The sequence below is a fragment of the Boleophthalmus pectinirostris genome, unplaced genomic scaffold, assembly GCF_026225935.1.
Source record: "Boleophthalmus pectinirostris isolate CB_2022bp ecotype Guang Dong unplaced genomic scaffold, ASM2622593v1 HiC_scaffold_13, whole genome shotgun sequence".
Lineage (NCBI taxonomy): Eukaryota > Metazoa > Chordata > Actinopteri > Gobiiformes > Gobiidae > Boleophthalmus > Boleophthalmus pectinirostris.
Window position 1 is genome coordinate 14,705,635 of NW_026571036.1, and position 18,581 is coordinate 14,724,215.

Sequence of the window (18,581 nt, forward strand, 5' to 3'; positions counted from 1 at the left end):
TGAAAGCTCATACAGCATGGTGTACTGTGTGGATTGCCAGAGTGCTGTGTGGACATTTGTAGGCTAACTACATATCTAATTATTAGGATTAGGCCTAAATGGAAGGCTTCCCTGTTGTCACATGGTCTTCAGAGATTACCTCGTACAAACTATTGGCTTCACCCACACTTAAGCTGCATGAGGCCATCAGAGCACAACCAGCCTATTGGCCTTAGATACAGTAGTAAATGATGCTTTGTTAAATGTGCTCTTTTGATGAGAAATAGTTGATATTCAGTTTATGTTAATAGTTTGACTTTTACACTCTAATTAGATTTTACATAAAAAATTGCTTCAACAAAAAAAACTTAAGTCATCCCATAACCTGGTATTTTGAATATTGAAACTATAATATGATATAATATGATATAATATAAAATAATAAAATAGAATATAATATATAGTATAGTATGTGTTTTAACTAAATATTGATTTGTAGATAAACTGATAAATTAACTACTCCTTTTTGTGAGCCTGCTCTGGTCACTTTGTATGTCTGTGCTGGTCACTTTGTGTGTCTGTGCTTAAAGCTCTTAGCATTAGCAGTATTTAACAGTACTACTTGTATGTGTAGAAAGGTTTTTTTGGCTCTAGGCCAGTGTCATCCGACTTGACCCATAAAGCGTTTAGCAGTCCAACTACAACCAAAATAAATTTGTGTTTTATTTTTGATTATTAATAACAAAAGCAAATTCAGTATGCATTATTTAAAGAAGCTTCTTTCCCTAGAAAGTCAAAAGTCAAAGACTGGAATAATATATCTAAAAAGAAGGCTACACATAAACTTAACATATTTGGAGGCACCATAGACTGTGTGTGTGTGTGTGTATACATGTATATATATATAATATATATATACACACACACACATATACATATATATATATATATATATATATATATAGTTTATATGGGAGGTACAAAAGACTGCACCAACATTTGAAATAGCCAGTGTGCTGGAGTGGTAGAGGATGGAGAGTCTACTGCTGCCTCCAGCCCAAAGCCTAGTGCACACCAGCCAAGATTAACTGCTACTTTATAAAGTTTGTTTTTGGAAGAGGGCTGTCGGCCACTCTTAGCACACTTCAGCTGCCCTGGACAATGCTGCTGCTGAGTCTAATGCTGTCAATTTCCCTGTTTTTTCAGGTCACGGCCCGGGGATTCGCTCCTTTGTTGCAGTTTGCCTATACGGCTAAGCTGTTACTCAGCAAAGACAACATCCAGGAGGTTATTCGCTGTGCCCAATTCCTGCGCATTCAAAATCTGGAAGACTCGTGCTTCCGCTTCCTGGAGGCGCAGCTGCGGCGGGAGAATGACGTGCTGCCACTCTGCCACAAGGAGGCAGCAGAGGATGGACACTCAGAGGATGAGAGCATGCAAGGGGCAGACCAGAGCATGTCGCCTCTCGGGTCACCACGGCCAGATGAAGATGCTCTGTCACCTCCCGGAGCCTCCGACCTGCCCCGCTGCCCCAAGTATAGGAAGTGGGCCTACAACAAGCACAACGACACCTCCTCACTCAGCAGTACCTCAGGTTTACACAGCACATCACCAGAGAGTGTTCCAGGACAGCCCCCGCTACCTCTCACTCACATCAAGGTAGAGCCACAAGCAGAGGAAGAGCCTCTGTGTGGTTCAGGGGATGAGCAGGACGTCCTGGCTTTGGACAGTGTGACAACTATGGACATGGACAACCCTGTGTCTCTGAACACAAGTAAGTCCCCCTCCTGCCTCAGGGTCTTTTTAAAAAAAGGGCTGGACAGTCCCAGCCTAGCAAACTCATCCCAGCAGCTACTAGCCAACAGACTGCTGTGCTCCCAGGACAAAGCCAACTCTCAGGGAGACCACAGAAAAGACTTCAGGCCTTGTCCTGGGGAGCAGTCAGCCTTGTTGCCAAAGGATGTGCACTCTCTGTCCTCAGCCCTGTCCTTCAAAGCATCCTCTTGCGATGCAGTGTTCAAACAGGATGCAGAGCTGGACCGCCGCAGTGTCATCTTCTCCTCAGGGGCCGGCAGTCGTCCGGGGGGCCCGCTGCATTCCTACTCAGGCGGGGGCTCTCTGGAGATGGAGCTATCAGAGCACATGCCCAAGGGCCTGTGGCCTGGGGCCAGCCAGTCCCTGCCCTCCTCCCAGACACACTCCTCTTCAAGCACCACCTCTGACCCCCCCACTTTGTGCCGCGCCCGCCCCAACACCAGCTGCCCTGTGCCAATCAAAGTGTGCCCGCGCTCCCCGTCCTGTGAGACCCGAACACGCACATCCAGTTCCTGCTCATCCTATTCCTATGCAGAGGATGGCAGTGGAGGGTCCCCCTGCAGCTTGCCACAGTTTGAGTTCTCATCCTCCCCCTGCTCAAACATGGCCCGCTGCCTCAGCCTGGACCCCCAGGACCAGAGTGGCCATGGAGACACACTCTTCAGCCAGGTACTGTGCAGCTGTTTCTCCCCTCGCTACCTGTGCATTATGTACACTCCTTTAGGTCCAGACACAAATCAGATCATTCATTAAACACTGATGGTTTCTCCTTTGTTCTTCAGGTGCGTCCCAAGATCAAATGTGAGCAGTCGTATGGAACCAACTCCAGTGATGAATCTGGCTCCTTCTCTGAGGGGGACGTACCAGAGCGGGGCCCGGAGGTCAGTCTCCTCACGTTTTTACAAACATGAGAATAATATAAATGAGACTGATGAAGAGTGACCCTTTATGGGCTTCCAGTGGCATCATTCATAGAAATTAAGATGACGTGTGAGGTCCTGCTCTGACTGTTCATGGTCATATTACATGACAACTCCTGCTCTGACTGAATCTGGAGTAAGTGTATAAGGTCACTTTCCTGTCTGTACCTTGTCAGCAGGTCACAACCACAATGACATTCACATATACGTCAGTAAAGTCTCTCTCTTCCTCTCTCTTTTGCTCTCTCACTTTTTCTCTCGGTTTCTCTCTTCCTCCCTTATGGGGACAAATATCAGGTTTGACAAGTTGTAAAATTAGTCTACAGGAAGTCTATGTAATGTCCCCAAAAAGCATAGAAATGCTTTAGGGGGGGGTGCATGTGTGTGTGTGCGTGTGTGCTGTCTGTCTCGACTGATGGTGTGGCCGCATGTAGCATACAGTATTGGACCATCAAGAGCAGATTCTAAGCTTTGTAATATTTGGGTTGTATTATGGCCAAATGTGTCTTGTCTATTTATAGATCTGATACTATACTGCCATCTAGTGGCTGAATTGTAGCAATATTTATATATAAATATTTCTTTATACTGTAAATGTGATTTTTTTTTTTATATTCTTCTTATTATTATTATTTTGAAGTTTAGTACAAGTAGTAGCTGTAGAATATTTTTCTTCAATATACATAAAATGTCAATAATTAGAGAATAAGAAACTTGGATATGATTACTATTACAGCCCTCTGATTAAACAAAACACCTACATGACTAGTAATCCATTCTATTTCCAGGTGAAGCTGCCTTTTCCTGTTGATCAAATCACAAATCTTCCACGGAATGACTTCCAGCTGCTGGTGAAGATGCACAAGCTGACGTCAGAGCAACTGGAGTTTATCCACGACGTGCGACGAAGAAGCAAGAACCGGATAGCAGCACAGCGTTGTCGGAAAAGGAAGCTCGACTGCATCCTCAACCTGGAGTGTGAGATCCGTAAATTGGTAAGAACAGCCACACTCACATTCATCTTGTGCTTTCAACTAGCAGCACTTTTGATCTCAGTTCCAACACGTAAACAGTAATGTTACTTTGTGTAAGTGATTTCTGTGCTGTGGTTGTGGCTGCAGGTGTGTGAAAAGGAGAAGCTGCTTAGTGAGAGGAATCAACTGAAGGCTTGTATGGGGGAGCTGTGGGAGAACTTCTCATGCTTGTCCCAGGAGGTGTGTCGGGACGTCCAGCTGAGCCCAGAGCAGGTCCAGTCTCTGCATCACTACTGCCCTGTGCTGAGGCCCAACTCCACTGCAGGTCACCCCCCTCGCCCCTCCCCCCACGAGCCTACCCCAGGCTCTACCACCAGCATCGACCTCACAGCGCACTCCCCTGGCCCAGACTGCGAACCCCCCTCTGCCCTGCGGAAAGGCCCTGACAGGGACATGGATGGGCCGGAGAAGTCCCAGACTGTAACAGTGGACTTCTGCCAAGAAATGACAGAAAAATGTACCACAGACGAACAGCCGCGCAGGGACTGCTCCCAGTAGTGCTGTGTTCCTGTTGGGATATTTGGAATATTTAATTGGATTTTTCCGACAAACCCTCTTGGGTTGTTAGACAGCCTCTGCCAGTGTTCATTAAAAAACAAGCTTTCTTTGTATTTATGTCTTTGTGTTTGCAAACGGTTGACACTAAAGTTGTCTTAAACAGCAGCAATATTGTTGAACAGGTATTGTCCTGGGGCAGAGTGGGCCCTATAAACCTTCTGATGGTGCTCCAGGTTCAGTTCGGACCTTCAGTCTAAGTGTGTCTCTACAATAGCACTTTGGCCTTTCTACAGCCACCTTTTCATCAGACCACCAGAGTCTGCACTGCTCCTCAGTCCTCAACAGTCCTGAGACAGTACTGTCTCATAGTGTACTCAGTGGACAGCATACAGCACACTCTCATCTCTTATTTGACCTTTTTTATTTGAGGTGCAATTCAATATTTGGACCACACATCCATCAGCCTGCAGCCCTAAATACAGCTATAGTCCTCTACCATGTGAAGGCCTTGATGGAGTGAAAAGGTGGCTGGCCCACTCTACCAGTCTCTACCTCTCCCACCTCTCTGCTATATCAGTATCTCAGTGGCTCTAGTCACAGCAGTTCCAACTCAGGAAAACTCTGAATGTTCATGAAACTCACCGCTCCTGTACCGCAGATGCATTTAGACTGTCAAACACTCATATGCAAAACATGTCTTCAACGTCTTCTTCGGCAGTTGTATCAGTGTCAAAGGCTGTACGTTCTACATTCCTACTTTGCCTTCCTCAGCACAGGTCTGAGTTTAGGATGAGCCGAGGCTGTGGCTGGGCAGAGCACTCGTGTAAATAGTTGAAGCATGATGACTGTCAGTGTTGTACAGGTAGAGGCTTAGCCGTGTTCACAGGGGTCTCTGCTGTTTCCTGTTCCTCAAACTCCTACCACTTCCTGGGGGTTTCTTAACTCAGGAATTGAGCCTGTACGTGTTGACATGCCTCCCACAGGGAAGGGCCAGCCCCTGTATAGACTTAATGTGAAAAACGTTCATGTCATCAGTATTTCTATTTGCTGTTGTTGAATAGGTTTATAATCTGGAACAGTATATATGCCATGCACTTGTGGCCCCATAAGCCCCCACCCAGCACTTGGCCAATGACTGAGAGTTCAACTCTCAACTTCCCGAAGCACTTTCAGTTTACAAGTTTAATTTTAAAAGCACAGCCTACTCCAAAATCTATTTAATAGAATAGAATTTCACAATACCCACATTGTGTATGGGTTTAGTTCACATCCCCCCTGCAGGTTGTGTAGTCACATGATGTTGAAATGAACCAAATCAGCTTTAATTAAGACCCAAAATGTGAGCCTGATAAACCCACAGTAATAGCACTGTGGATCAACCTGCTGCCTGTTTGTTCAGACTTCCAGCTTTCTCAGTAAACTTCATGCCACTCCACTGTCTGTCCCTGTGCTGTGAACACCGTTCCCCTTGTAAAGGACCTCCCCCACACACTCACGTTCACTCCCACAGCCAAGTGTTTCAACTGGACACAACAATTCTGCTGATTGGACACTTCCAGGGCGCATTCACAAACAGAGAAGGCTAATGTGGTATTCACTGAACAAAATGCATTGGAACCTTTAACACTCTGTCAATGCCCCCAACACCAATGATAAACCTACTAATGATAACATGCATCTTGGGTAACCAAGTGCTCATCAGGTAACAGGCAGTACACATCTAGAGCTAATGTCCACTTAAATTGAAAATTTAAAAATATAGAATACACGCTTCATCCTGAGCAAAACCCATTTATATGAGTCCACATGAATTTCTTTGCCACCACGTGTCATTCTGTTTGATTGGAAAATGTTCATTATATAGACTCTAGATTTTTTGCGCCTTGTGTGTACGGCTGGATCAACATCTTATGACAAGTGCTTCTCTGATATTTGCCTTAGAACTTACAGAGGCCATAATTCACTTGAGTGAGTGTATGCAGGGCCCCGGGCCCCGAACACGTATCTACCTGTGAACTGCTCATACCTCTCACAACTGGTCAATGACTGTATCAAACTGCATCAGGTGTTTTCTACATGCTTTTTCACAGATTCTATGAATTATTGGAGTATCATTTTTAATGTCAATGGCTCTTAAGCTTCTAGTTGTTTTCACATTTTTTCTAGATGTTTTGTGTTAATATTGTCTATTTGACTTTGGTATTTACTTATTCTTGACAAAGACCTTTATAATTCTGAATGCTTTGACCCTCATAAACTAAAATGGCTTAATAATCATTGTAAATATTTTATTGTGCAAAACCCATTTTTATTTGTTTTGATTGTTGAATTATGACAATGGCTAGACACAATTTCTCTTTATGAAATAAAGATTCATACATATCATTAACTTTCTGTCTGTGTTGTAAATGAGCATTAAATATGTTGCCACTACTGCTTATTGTGTTCAAAATAATCCTGTAATGGGACTGAAGGTCCTCAAGAGGGCAGTGGTGACTGACAGTAAGCATGTGTATTGGTCACTTCGCATGAACCCAAGTGACCAGTGCATTTGAGGAATACATTTACATATAAGTCAAGTACATTTGGATGCTTGCTACTAAAAGAAATTAGACAAAGGTTTTGAAGATCTTGTTGTTTATTAGAAAAGTTATGTATAGATATAATAGTACAATAGTTACAATTCAGGCAACTTTCAAACAAGCCATCAAATTTGAAGAACCCTTCCTACAGATTGTTTTATTGGGTTTGATAAACTATAGTTTTGAATGCCACTAATTCAACACATTAGGATTACAATCATATGTCATTTTAGTCTCATTTTATGAGCTCCAGGTTTGCTTTAAGCCAATATATTCTTTTGCCATAAAATATAAAACAAGTTGCAACTGATGAAAACCACAGTTGAGATATCATGTGCACAAAAAGGCCAGTGGAGTTTGAGCTGTATAGAGCTGGTTCTGGGTGAGAGGAATCACTTTTTCATGATGGAGGACAACTCCAGGATCATGCTCTGTGGAAACACACACAGCAGCATCAGTCACTGCAGATCCTTCAGACTGTATGTAACCTACACTGTGATAAACATGGTACAACTGAACTTTAGACAAGTATTCAAAGACAGGTATCTAGGACATCTAGGAAACATAAGGTAGGACGTTCAAGTCTTTTAAACAGTACTGGGACAATCACAATTTCAGAAATTGCTCAATTTCAACTAAAGGAGCCACCCTCACAGACACCTAACAAGCAGAGTGTCTCACCATGGACATCCTGCGGCCAGCAGCCGGAGGTGGAGGGGTGTCAGCAGGACTCTCTTTCTGCGTCAGGTGCTGTGGTTCCAGGTCTGTGCCACTCTGGGAGTCCCCGCTGTTAGATGAAGAGGCCAGCTTGCCCTCAGACATGCCTCTGGACATAAAGCTGCATTTGCGGGCAGTGGGGTAGTGTCCACTCTCTGGGGAGGTGCTGGTATCGCTCACCTCCTTGCATGCGCTCACCTTACTGGGCTTTCTCTGCATGTTCCTCAGGGCCGCAGGGATCTCCATGTGGCCAGCCATTAGGGTGGGCCTCGGCTGGGCCCCGTACTGCAGCACAGGGGGGTGGGCCCCAGAATCCTCACTGCTGCATGACACCTTACGATGCTCCATGCTGGAACATTAACGTCACCCTTACTTTTAAAACCTTCTCAAGCCTTTGTTGCTGTAGTATCAGTTAACGGAAAAACGCTTTCTTACTCTGAAACTAACTGCTGTCTGAGGAACAAGTTGGATTATAACCATTTTTAAATGCTGTACAAGAAACAATATTACATATCTTTAATACTCCTCATTACAAGTATGCATGATGCTGTGGTAGGAGAGCTATTTGGCAAATAACATGTTACCTTTTGCAGTGCCCAGGGAACCTCTGCTCCCCAGCCTCCACATCCCCCTGATTCTGGGCCTGCTGGCTGGCCCCGTCCTGGCTGTGTGGGGGCCCCTGGGCCTCAGACAACAGTGGGCAGCTCAGGTGAGTGAGCTCCATGAGCTTCTGAGGAGACGAGTGGGATAGGACACAGATCTGCTGAACCATGGAGTTCTTCTTGGATGGACAGACGCTCTCCTCTTCATACCGGTATCCACCATACAGGCTCTGAATGATCTGCTTAACCCCCAGATGAAAGATCTCCAGCAGGTTGAGAAATAAGGACACTCCAGCAATCACCAGCATGAACACCATGAAGATATTCTTCTCTGTGGGGCGAGACACAAAGCAGTCCACACTGTTGGGACAAGGTGCACGCTCACACTTGTACAGAGGGGACAGTCCCACGCCGTAGAGCACACACTGTCCAATGATGAAGCCCACCTCCACCACAGAGCGGGTCAGGATATGGAAGACATATGTTCTGAGCAAGGAGCCCCTCAGAGGAGCCTTTCTCACCCGCTTCTGCTCGTCTAGTTTACGAAGCTCACGTTCGATCCTCTTGTGCTCTTCTTGGACTGGGTCAGTCCCCTCCAGCTCTGCCTTCAAGAAGGCCTTCTTTCTGTGCCTCTCCTTCTCCAGTGTCCGCAGCCGGTACAGGGCATGTCCCATGTAGACCAGAGAGGGGGACGAAACAAAGATGATCTGCAGGACCCAATAGCGGATGAGGGAGATGGGGAAAGCCTGGTCGTAGCACACATTCTTACAGCCGGGCTGTTCAGTGTTACATACAAACTCACTTTGCTCATCGTCCCACACATCCTCCGCTGCCACACCAAGCACCAGCATCCGGAAGATGAATAGAATCGTTAGCCAGATCTTTCCCACAATGGTGGAGTGAATGTGGACCTCTTCAAGAATGCTCCCTAGTAAGTTCCAGTCCCCCATCTTCTGTCACATTATCACCTGTTGGGGAAAAAATCATCATTAAAATCTACCATCACCCGCTTCAAAAAGCATAGCCTGTCACTTAACTTCATTAAAAGGTTTGCAAAATTTTTATTCAGGCAAACCTTGCCCTACTGTTGTAATCAAACATTTGCAAATGCTTTTCAAAAACTCATGTCATAAAAATTACAGGCCATATCAGACAGCCCTGTTGCATTTAAAGGGTCATTATTTGACTCTAACCTCTGAAATTTTTCATGACATGTGCGGGGGATCCTCTAGTGACTTCAATAACTTTTCACATAACACTTTTTAATTAATTTAATTTAGTGGATAGACTTTTTTAATATGGGGTCATAAAAGCTAACAGTTATTATCATGGGGTTACAACAGAAAGCTTGACTACCACTGATAAGGCATAAGTCGTCTCTCAATTATGGCAAACATAATGACCACTAAGAAGGGTCCCCGCAAAGCTACACACGGCATTATCAAATTATTTTAAGAACTAAAACTACAAAGCCAAACATCTGTAAAATAGTTTTGGTGATGACATACCTTCAACGTGTAAGAAAATTCGGTCCCTCTGAGAAGACCTCACATATTCTGGGACAGCGTTTGGATCAGCTGGACACAGGTGGGGTGCAAAGCCATCAGTGGACATGAGACAATCCTCTGGAGACAGTAGACCTCTCTGTATACATGGAGCTGGCCCTACATCGGTGTTGTAGCAAAATAGGACTAGTTTGGAGTGATCGATGCACCACATGACCCTGGACTTCCCTGAGGGTCTATTCACCCACACCCACTGTCTGCTGGAAATAGCACATCAATAAACCGCTTTTCACAACATATTAATTCAGCATTTGATGGGATCTAATGACAGGTTCAGACCAGGTTTATACCAGTGAAGCTAATGGCACTCACATGGACAACAGGTGTGAATTAGAATCTGTGCTACAACCTGGCATCAGCAGCTTTACTTTGACTTTATATATTTTGCGTTAACACCATGGCTTTAATTATTCACTTTTGCACACACTCACTTGCCTAATATTTGTTGTATTTCTAATAGAGCTACCCCACAGTTTCTATAGTGTCAACCAGTATATCAGACTGGTCCAGATTCAGAAGTTTTAGAAACTTGACGTTAAGCAGCTTGGAGTGGTTTGACAGTACAGACAAAAGCAGAGTCTGCCACCATGGTCTTCCCCCTCTCATTGTTGCTCCATTACAAACGCTGCCCCAAGGCACTGGCCTCAATTTCCATACTTTGTGGCCCACTTGTGCAGATTGGTGTCACGCTCATCACCAACAGTATGTCACATGCTTGGCACTTTTACACAGCTTATAGTGAGTGTCCCTCGTACTGAAAATGTAAAGATCAAGAGACTTAAAAAGTAGGTAGCTTTTATAAACTTTACTGCTTCAAACATTAGGAAAGTTTTCAATTATTAAAAACAGTAGAATAAATAAATAAAACTTTATTTTAGTAAAGAATTATGTACTGTATTCATAATACATAATAATAGATTTCAAAATGTTTCCAATCAAAATCAAGAGAAAACAGGAATTATACAGAATGGGACAACCTTTACATTGATCAGTTCACTCCTCAAACATACAATAAAACTATAACCACAAACGTCTGGTCTGCTTCAAGTCCAGCAACTGAAGTCACTGATATAAAACCTTCTAAAAAATCAGATGAGGGCCTGATATCATGTGGTCAGAGTGATGCCAATGTAGCACATTGACAAATACTGTCATCATTCAAGAATGTTAAGTTTAAAACAATGCTTACGGTAGATTGTACACTGTCTGTTGCACAGCTCCACCAGCCTCAGAACCTAGTAATTATTTCATTTTGTAACATGAACCACATTTCGTCCAAGAGGCCACACAGAATGAACAACCGTCCTTGCTTGTGGGGCTCATGCCCTCTGCAGGTCTTGGGTCACATGGGTTACAGTGCTGCAGCTTTAGATGTACTGATTCACAGTGGACGCTCAATAAGCACCATACAGTGCACTCTCATGTGTCCAACTTCTCCTGCTTTTTAAAGAGTTTCATGAGCTGGTGGAACCGTTGAGCAATCTGGGGAGAATAAAAGGAAAGCGTTCATTGGGAATGCTTTGTAAAGATTAGAGGTTGGCAAAAAATTAGCAATCATATTTGACCAGTTTTCTAACATTACAGTCCTTTGAAAATTTTAAGCAGAAGGAATAAGTAAAAGGCATGTTTAGCACAATTCTGCTAGACTGAGAAAACTCTTCAGAATATTGTTCTCAAAATAGTTTAACATAAGATGAAGAGATTTTCATTTGTTTCAATGTTGCCCATCCATTGTAGCTCTTGTGAAAAATAAATTAAATGCGTTACATAGAAACCCACCTGTCCAGAGGGCTTGTCCAGTTTTTCAGACAGGAATGCAAAGGTCTCCCGAGAAGCTCCTTTGGTCTTTAACTCAAGGAGAATCGTTCGATCCTCTTCCCTGAAAAACAAAATCATTAGCCTTACAGTTTTAACAACAGATTCTGATTTTTCAAGAGAAATTCTCACCTGGTCCAGGCCATGACCACCTCCCCCTTCCTCCTGATGACATTTTTGGCAGACAGGCTGTTGGGGGACAGAGCCTCCTCTCCTGCTCCCTCAAGGTTAACCCCTTGTGTATTGTCCTCGTCAGTCCTGCATTTCTTGGCTTTGGATTTACCCTGGTTCCTCTTCCTCTTCCTGTCCCTGCATTTGTGGACTTGTGACTTCTCTGGTGTAGACTCTAGTTCCTCTGCGATGGTGAGACTGCGCTCTGACTCGGAAGCCACCTCCTCTCTCTCAGAGCTGGACACCTGTCTTGAAGGAACCTCAGAGGAAGTGTCTTGTGCCTGTTCTGACAGACAGTCCTTATCTTTTCCTGTCTTATCCTTGTGGACTGACTTAGCTGTGGGATGAATATTGTTAGGAGAGGGTTCTGATTTAGATATGTCAAATTTTTTCTCTATGTCTGATAAATTGTGTTTTATAGAGTCCTGCTTTGCTAAATCTTGTTTTTGTTCTTCATGCAACTTATTATTGTCTTCTATTTGAGTATGGATGCTTTCTACCATATTATTCTGTGTCTGACTTGATATAACACTGTTGGATTCAGGTTCCTCACAGTCCATTTCCTCGGTCAGTGTTTCACTTAAACTCTCATTTGCTGTTAGTGTAGTATTAGCACTTGAAGCTGGTCTGATCTTAAGAATAAACCGCTCATTGGATCTCTCCATGACCAGCGCTTGCATGGGGAGCTCTGGTTTGAAGAGGAACTGTGTAGGTGCTCCTTGAGAACCCACACTGGCACTGGAGCCACAGCTGGAATTGTCTGTATCTAGCGTGAGGTGGATGTCGTGCTCTGTGGCGTCCGCTTCGTCCAAAAGAGCATCTTCACTGATGTGAGCACTCAGCACACTGTCTGGGGTGGACAGGACCTGCATGGGAGGAGGCTGAAGGAAGCTAAGGTGACTGTCGGATTTCAGGGGGGACGGGATGGTAAGCGACACAGCCAAATCTTCTGCCAAAATAGAATAAGGTCTTTGGATGGTCTTGTTTTCCGAGGGTACTTCCAGCAAGCAACTTTCATCAAACAAGGCCGGGTTGAGCAGAACTTTGGAGTTTGGTGAGGAGAGCTTACGTGGCGAAATACTGGACCATGTGGTGATCAGCCTGGAGGGACTTTCGAATTTGTTTGGGGACAACAGTTTCGACGGGGAGTGGAATTTACCGGGCGTGGTGATGGTTATGATCCTTTCCCCGTCTTTTCTCGGAGTACTCAGCGTCCAGGTGCTTTGGTCCGCCACTGCAGCACTACTATCCAGCAGGTCGGACCCCTGGAGAAGGCACTTGAAGATCTCACCCATTTGGGAGTCGCGTACCAGGTTGAATGTCAGACTAGTGGCCTGTTGTTCGGTGAGAAGCTCGAAGTCGGTTTTGTCTAGCATGGATGCGTTGTGTGCTACCACTAAAGATGTGTTGCCCTTTTCTGGAGTGGGCGGGACAAAGCTGACTACCGCACCTGGTTCTGTTCCGCTCTGGTCATCAGTATCGTCACTGTGATCCAGTGTGATTCGGATGCCCTTTCCTCTGCTTCCCAGGCCAGTTCTGAAAGGCACAATGGCACACTGTTTACTCTTACTGAAGCCTGGAGAAGAATTCTGTTCTTTCCTCTTTACAGGGGACTCTTTACACCGTTTGTCACTGCCCTTTGAATTTCCATGCTCTACTGGAGCTCTGGCAGGCTTACACATACTTTTTAATGCTGTGTTAACATCTTTGAACAAATAGTCAACCTGAACATCTACAAAGTCCCACAGTTTCTGCTTTAGGTCCACAGCCTGCTGCTCAAATATGCGCTTCACAATGCCATTATTTAGCACCTTACTGAAAACTGACACAATTATGTTCTTAAGCTTGGATTTTAATTCTTTCGTTAGGTTGCAAATCTGACCAAAATCTGCGCCATCCACAAATTCAATGAAAGACTCCTGGAAGTTTTCCATAACTCCATAGAAGCTTTTCTTGGGAAACGTTTTGTGTAGTTTCATGTACTTCTTGCGGATCTCAGCGCGCACCAACTTAAATGTGTCCATGACCTCATCAATGCTGCTGAAGGTAGCTTTAGTTGCAGCTGGACAGACTGTTTTAAAACGACTCTTATTTGGTGGGCTTTGTACAGAACCCGGTGATTCCTTGGCTTCCTTAGCCGAAACGCTCTTCTCGTCCATTTTGTGCTTTAGGACACACTTTGGGCTGGCCTTGGTTCTGATGGGCCGTGTTAACTTGGTCTTTTTGCTTGGAGGAAGAGGAGATACAGCTTCGTCACTCTCGCTCAGGATTTCCCCTTCCTCCAGTTCGGGGTCCGAGGGCACGGCTAAAGCCACTGGGTCAGCTTTAGCAGGGGAACCAGGCTGCTTGTTTTCTTTGTTCACATCCACCTTCTTTGATATGCCATCAGGGGGCGCACTGGAGAACTCTGCAAAAACACACAAAATGACTTCACACACTGCACTCAGTTCACACCATTATCTTTACAAACAATAATTCCCTGAGGGTAAAAACTATATGTAAACCATATGTATGTCTATTATGTATGTATATTACTGACAAATGTGAAATTACCCACTAAAGTGAGAGGTTTGCTACATTTTTTAATTACCATTTTTAATTTTAAAAAATCATTTTTGCAATTTTTTTTTTAAACTATATTCTCAATATTCTAGTTTTGCATATTTCCAACTCAACAAATATTCCCCTAGTGTTAAAAACATGCAAATGTATGAGATTTAAAACATTCTAACTTGTCAGAAAACTAGCAAACTTACAGTATTAGGACAAATACCAAACCATAAACTTTGATGAAAATAGTATACTCCAAGTCAAAGCTCACAGCAAATTCCTGCTACCCTAGAGGGTCGTAACAAATTTTTCTCCATTACTCTATTACTACTCTGAAATATGATGTCCCATTTTCTTCTTTTCCTTTGTCCTATGTTCAAAACCACCATAAAACAACACAGACTCTTTACAAAATATGAGATGAGAAATTCCAAAACTCAGCCATCTTTTACCTTTGTGGAGGCTCTTGACATGTCCTGGCTTCTGCAGATGGTGATGGTTCCTCTTTGAGATCCGGATTGGGCTCCTGAGGGGGCTGATGGCATCGGGGATCCTCTTCAGGCTGCTGAGCGTACGCATCATGGAGTCTTCGTCATGGAAAAGAGGCACTGAGCTGGATGGCTTAATGCACTTCTCAACACTCTTGGCTGGGCTGAAGAACTTGGCTGGACTGAAGCTCTTCTTTGGCGTTTGACTGATTTCTGTGTACCTTTCCAAAGCTGAGGTGTCCTGTGTTGTACTGGTCACTTTAGAAACTTCACTGCAACTAGGAGTAGTAGATTCTGGATGAACAGTTTTACTGCTGTTTTCATTATTTTCGGTCAGTAAATTAATGGCTTCAGGTAAACTAAGACCTTCTTGAGGCAGAGATTCCAAGCTTAGGGAACTGGACACCAACTCTACTTCTTTAGAGGTTGTCTCTTGACCAGTTGTCTCTTGACCAGAACCCTCTTTAGTCTGAGTGACAGGGGAAGAAGCAAGAGGAGTATTCTGAGGTAAATCTGGAGACACATTTTGAACATCACACTTGTCTTCCATGGTTTTGGAAACTACATCTTCCATGACTTTACTGTTGGTGGTATTTGATATATTATTTGATGCTGCAGCTTCAGTTGGGATCAGTGAAATAACATTTTCAGTAGTTGTTATTGTTTCTTTAACAGCCTCTTGACTCTTCTCTGTCATTGGGCCCTTTACACATTTTGGCAAACTGTCTTTTTGAATCTCTGTGCCTTTACTGGTGGAAGTGGAGTGAACAGAATTGTCTTCTAAAATTTCATTTTCAGAAGTAGTACTAATGCTATTGACGATTGTCTCTTTCTGAGAATCAACATTTTCCCCCTTTTCTGGTGTTGTTTTCGGATCCTTGTCGATTGGTTCTACATGCTCCCTGGATGCAGCCTCTGTTTCACTGCTGTCTACTTCATCAATTACACACATATCCTCCATGCTGGGCAGAAAGAGACTCTCCTCCACCTGTGTTTTAGTTGCAGCTACAAGAGTTTTTTGGCCACCCTCACTGTCCATTTCAGGCTTTTTTACCGGAGACAGCGTTAGATTCAGGGTCTCCATAAAACATAGCTTTCTGTGGGGGCTATTCTCCTCTACAACAACCTGCTCAGCAACAGTCTTTCCTTTTGAAGGCATTTCCAGGGGTTTTGACTGTTTCTTACTGTGTTCCTTTGACCTGTGCTTTTCTTTTGAATGTGAGTCTCTTCTACGTCTTCTACCATCATCTTCATCCCTCCGCTCCTGCCGTCTTTCTCTGCTTTGCTGGTCTTTGGAGGGTCTACGCTCTGTTCGAGAGTAGTCTCTGTGGCGCTTATGCTCTTTAGAGTCTGAACATCTGCTCTGCCTGTCCCTAGTCCTGTCTCGTCTCTCTTCTCGAGACTGGCCTCCTTTTGAAAGATGACCTTTACCTCGATCTGATTCTGATGTGAGAACATTACATTTTTTGTTGCCACTTTTGGAATCCCCTGAATTTGATGTCTGGTCTTTGTGAGAGTATCTTCTCTCATGTCGATCAATACCGGAATTTGATGTTGTATTATTTTTTCGCTCAAAATCATGTCCATGTCCGTGTTTTTTATCTTTATGTTTATCAGTCTGATTATTGTGCCTTTCTGATGAGCGGCAGTCCTTTCGTGAGAAAAACTGCTCAGAGTTCAACTCTGGCTCCATGTGCTTTTCTCTATCTCTTCTGAGTGAAAATGGGACATCCTCCCTGAGTGGTGATACGGGTAAAGGTGGGGGAGGGGGTGGAGGACTTAGGGGAGCAGGTGGGAGTGGTGGCATGTCAGGCAGATTTGGGGTTTGTTTCGGAGGAGGAATGGGTGCAGCAGTGTCTGGAGGAGGGCGATTCCGTGATGTGACATCCTTGGAGTGAGGAGGCTCCGAGGTAGCAGGAGCTGAAGGTGGAGGTGGTGCAGTTGCAGTCTGTTTTGAAGGCAACAGTCTGGGGCGGGATGAGGGCTGTGAGGTAGATGAAGTTGGAAGGACCAAAGGATGTGGAGCAAGTCGCTGGTTCTCAGTGGAGCCTGGATCTCGCAGGTTTCGAGATTTAAGGTAGGGACCATTTCTTGATCTGTAATTACATATAAATACAATTACAGACCATGTACAGATAATGTATTATAGATTTGCAATACATTCAACAAGGTGAGAGTAAAAATGGAACAGAAATCACTAACCTACTATTAAAAGGAAATTAAAAACAGGATTAACTTACTCTTGGTTTAGCCTTTGAATCTCTGCATCCTTCCTTATGACCTCCTGCCTGGCTGTTTGAAGAAGAATGGAGATGTTCATCTTTAGTCGATAATTCTCTTTGGACAAACCTGTGTTCTGAAAAACAAAAATACAATATTTAATGTGACTTCTTGCCAAAGAGTTCGGAATATATATGTAGTATTTAACACCATTCAAATGTGCAACATATACCAACCAAATAATTTTTAAAAATTAGACAAACCTGCAATTCTAACTGCTCCAGTCTTCTGTGTAACTCCGTGATTTGACTTTGGGCAGCCTGAAATCTTGACTTTAACTGTATAAAAAAAAAAAAAAAAAAAAAAGTTATTAAAGGTAATGTCTCATTTAAAAATGATACTTTAAATAAATATACTGAGTAACACATTACCACATTACCTCAGAGTAAGATGCATCTTTGCTCTGTTGTTCCTCTGTGACAATTTCTTCAAAAAGATCCATGGCCTCCTTAAGCCCAGATGGGGCTGATTTTACTGGAGTTACTAAACAAGAAAAGGGGTAAAAAGTCAAGTACAATCCAAGTATGTTTTTACTGTAATGCAAGACTCACCATTTTTGCAACCGGAATCAAAATCCAGGCCTTCATAGATATCTACAGAATCTTCATTACCATCAGGCACAAACACTGCAAAAGAACAAAAAAATAAATAAAAACATGCTCAGGCAACCTACATACATGCAACAGCTAACAGTAATAAAGGCAAAGGATCTTACAGGCTGGAGCATCAGTGGAATCCATGTTTTTTGCAGTACTGGCCACACAAAGCGGACCTACAACAAGGCAAGGGAAAGCAGGAGTGAAAATGTTAGTTTATTTACTTAACATTTTCCCTTATTTTTAAAATCAAAATAGCTATCAACAACAGTAATAAGGTATACCCTGACTTCACTCATTTGTTTACAAGCTTCAGCAGCATTAAGAGACAATTTAATCGATGAGCAGGAGCAATGATTTGTTTATTGTCATGGTTACAATACTGACAAATGCAGTAACGCTATATTATGAAGCACAATATTTTTTGCCAACAACCCATGTGCAAAAAAAATAGTTGTATCACTTGGTTTCTCTCCCAAACAATGAGATCTGCACCCTGCATACTCTGGATCGGGATTAATGGTAGGTCTATGTGTCCAAGAGCAAGTGGTCACCTTATATAAGAGCCATATGATTTGTAAGTATGTTATTATAATGCATATTTGGTGATTTAGCTGTTATAGTAGTTATATTCCCGTTTTACCTGCTCTCGTATCGTCGGGCCGTTGTTTACAAGCGTTGTGCCGCGCCAAGGCTTCATTGCACAGGAAGTAAGGACATTTTCCCGCGGTCTGTCACAGCCCAGCAGCTGCATGTATTCCGCCTCACTCCGCTTTGTCTCGCAGAACCGTGTTGGAAACGGACCGTGACGAAAAGCAGCTAGAAATATGCGATCGCGTTATGTCTCGAGTGGTTTAGATTGCCTTGCAGAGGGACGAAAGCGATGCAAACCACATTTCTGGCGCTAGAAAGTAATCGCACGGAGGTTTCGCTCGGAAGTCTACGTCACCATCACGCGACGACACCGGG

At 43.7% G+C, this 18,581-nt stretch overlaps 3 protein-coding genes across 5 annotated transcripts in view; 1 reads left to right on the forward strand and 2 right to left on the reverse strand.

Moving 5' to 3' along the window:
- Positions 1-6,635, forward strand: part of bach2b (BTB and CNC homology 1, basic leucine zipper transcription factor 2b) — a 43,347-nt gene extending 36,712 nt beyond the window's left edge. For all 3 annotated transcript variants that reach the window (XM_055149334.1, XM_055149333.1, XM_020922075.2), the window contains 4 exons: positions 1,186-2,463; positions 2,577-2,675; positions 3,503-3,709; positions 3,836-6,635. In XM_055149334.1, the coding sequence (XP_055005309.1) occupies positions 1,186-2,463; positions 2,577-2,675; positions 3,503-3,709; positions 3,836-4,246 (1,995 nt within the window). In that variant the 3' untranslated portion in view covers positions 4,247-6,635. The remainder of the gene's footprint in view (positions 1-1,185; positions 2,464-2,576; positions 2,676-3,502; positions 3,710-3,835) is intronic.
- A 570-nt stretch (positions 6,636-7,205) lies between these two features.
- On the reverse strand, positions 7,206-9,784 carry gja10b (gap junction protein alpha 10 b). Its single transcript, XM_055149336.1, has 4 exons — positions 9,656-9,784; positions 8,151-9,115; positions 7,510-7,894; positions 7,206-7,259 (listed from the first exon to the last, which is right to left on the reverse strand). The coding sequence occupies exons 2-4, from the start codon at positions 9,095-9,097 to the stop codon at positions 7,221-7,223; spliced, it is 1,371 nt and encodes a 456-aa protein (XP_055005311.1). The 5' UTR covers positions 9,098-9,115; positions 9,656-9,784; the 3' UTR covers positions 7,206-7,220.
- Positions 9,785-10,566: 782 nt separating this feature from the next.
- On the reverse strand, positions 10,567-18,575 carry casp8ap2 (caspase 8 associated protein 2). The gene is made up of 10 exons (XM_020920687.2): positions 18,256-18,575; positions 17,732-17,788; positions 17,568-17,642; positions 17,396-17,499; positions 17,220-17,294; positions 16,977-17,092; positions 14,701-16,832; positions 11,660-14,105; positions 11,492-11,591; positions 10,567-11,194 (listed from the first exon to the last, which is right to left on the reverse strand). Exons 2-10 carry the CDS (start codon positions 17,754-17,756, stop codon positions 11,132-11,134), a joined length of 5,136 nt encoding a protein of 1,711 aa, XP_020776346.2. The 5' UTR covers positions 17,757-17,788; positions 18,256-18,575; the 3' UTR covers positions 10,567-11,131.
- Between the last annotated feature and the right edge of the window lie 6 nt (positions 18,576-18,581).

What these genes read in the sequence shown, in the direction of transcription:
- casp8ap2 (XM_020920687.2), bottom strand. Translation starts at nt 17,756, where the DNA reads ATGGATTCCACTGATGCTCCAGCCT. An exon ending in TGATTCCGGTTGCAAAAATG is followed by an intron (nt 17,500 to 17,567) that starts GTGAGTCTTGCA and finishes TTTCTTGTTTAG; the next exon opens with TAACTCCAGTAAAATCAGCC. An exon ending in ATTCAAAGGCTAAACCAAGA is followed by an intron (nt 16,833 to 16,976) that starts GTAAGTTAATCC and finishes ATGTAATTACAG; the next exon opens with ATCAAGAAATGGTCCCTACC.
- gja10b (XM_055149336.1), bottom strand. Translation starts at nt 9,097, where the DNA reads ATGGGGGACTGGAACTTACTAGGGAGCATTCTTGAAGAGGTCCACATT. An exon ending in GTGGAGGCTGGGGAGCAGAG is followed by an intron (nt 7,895 to 8,150) that starts GTTCCCTGGGCA and finishes TTAATGTTCCAG; the next exon opens with CATGGAGCATCGTAAGGTGT. An exon ending in CTGGCCGCAGGATGTCCATG is followed by an intron (nt 7,260 to 7,509) that starts GTGAGACACTCT and finishes GTGTTTCCACAG; the next exon opens with AGCATGATCCTGGAGTTGTC.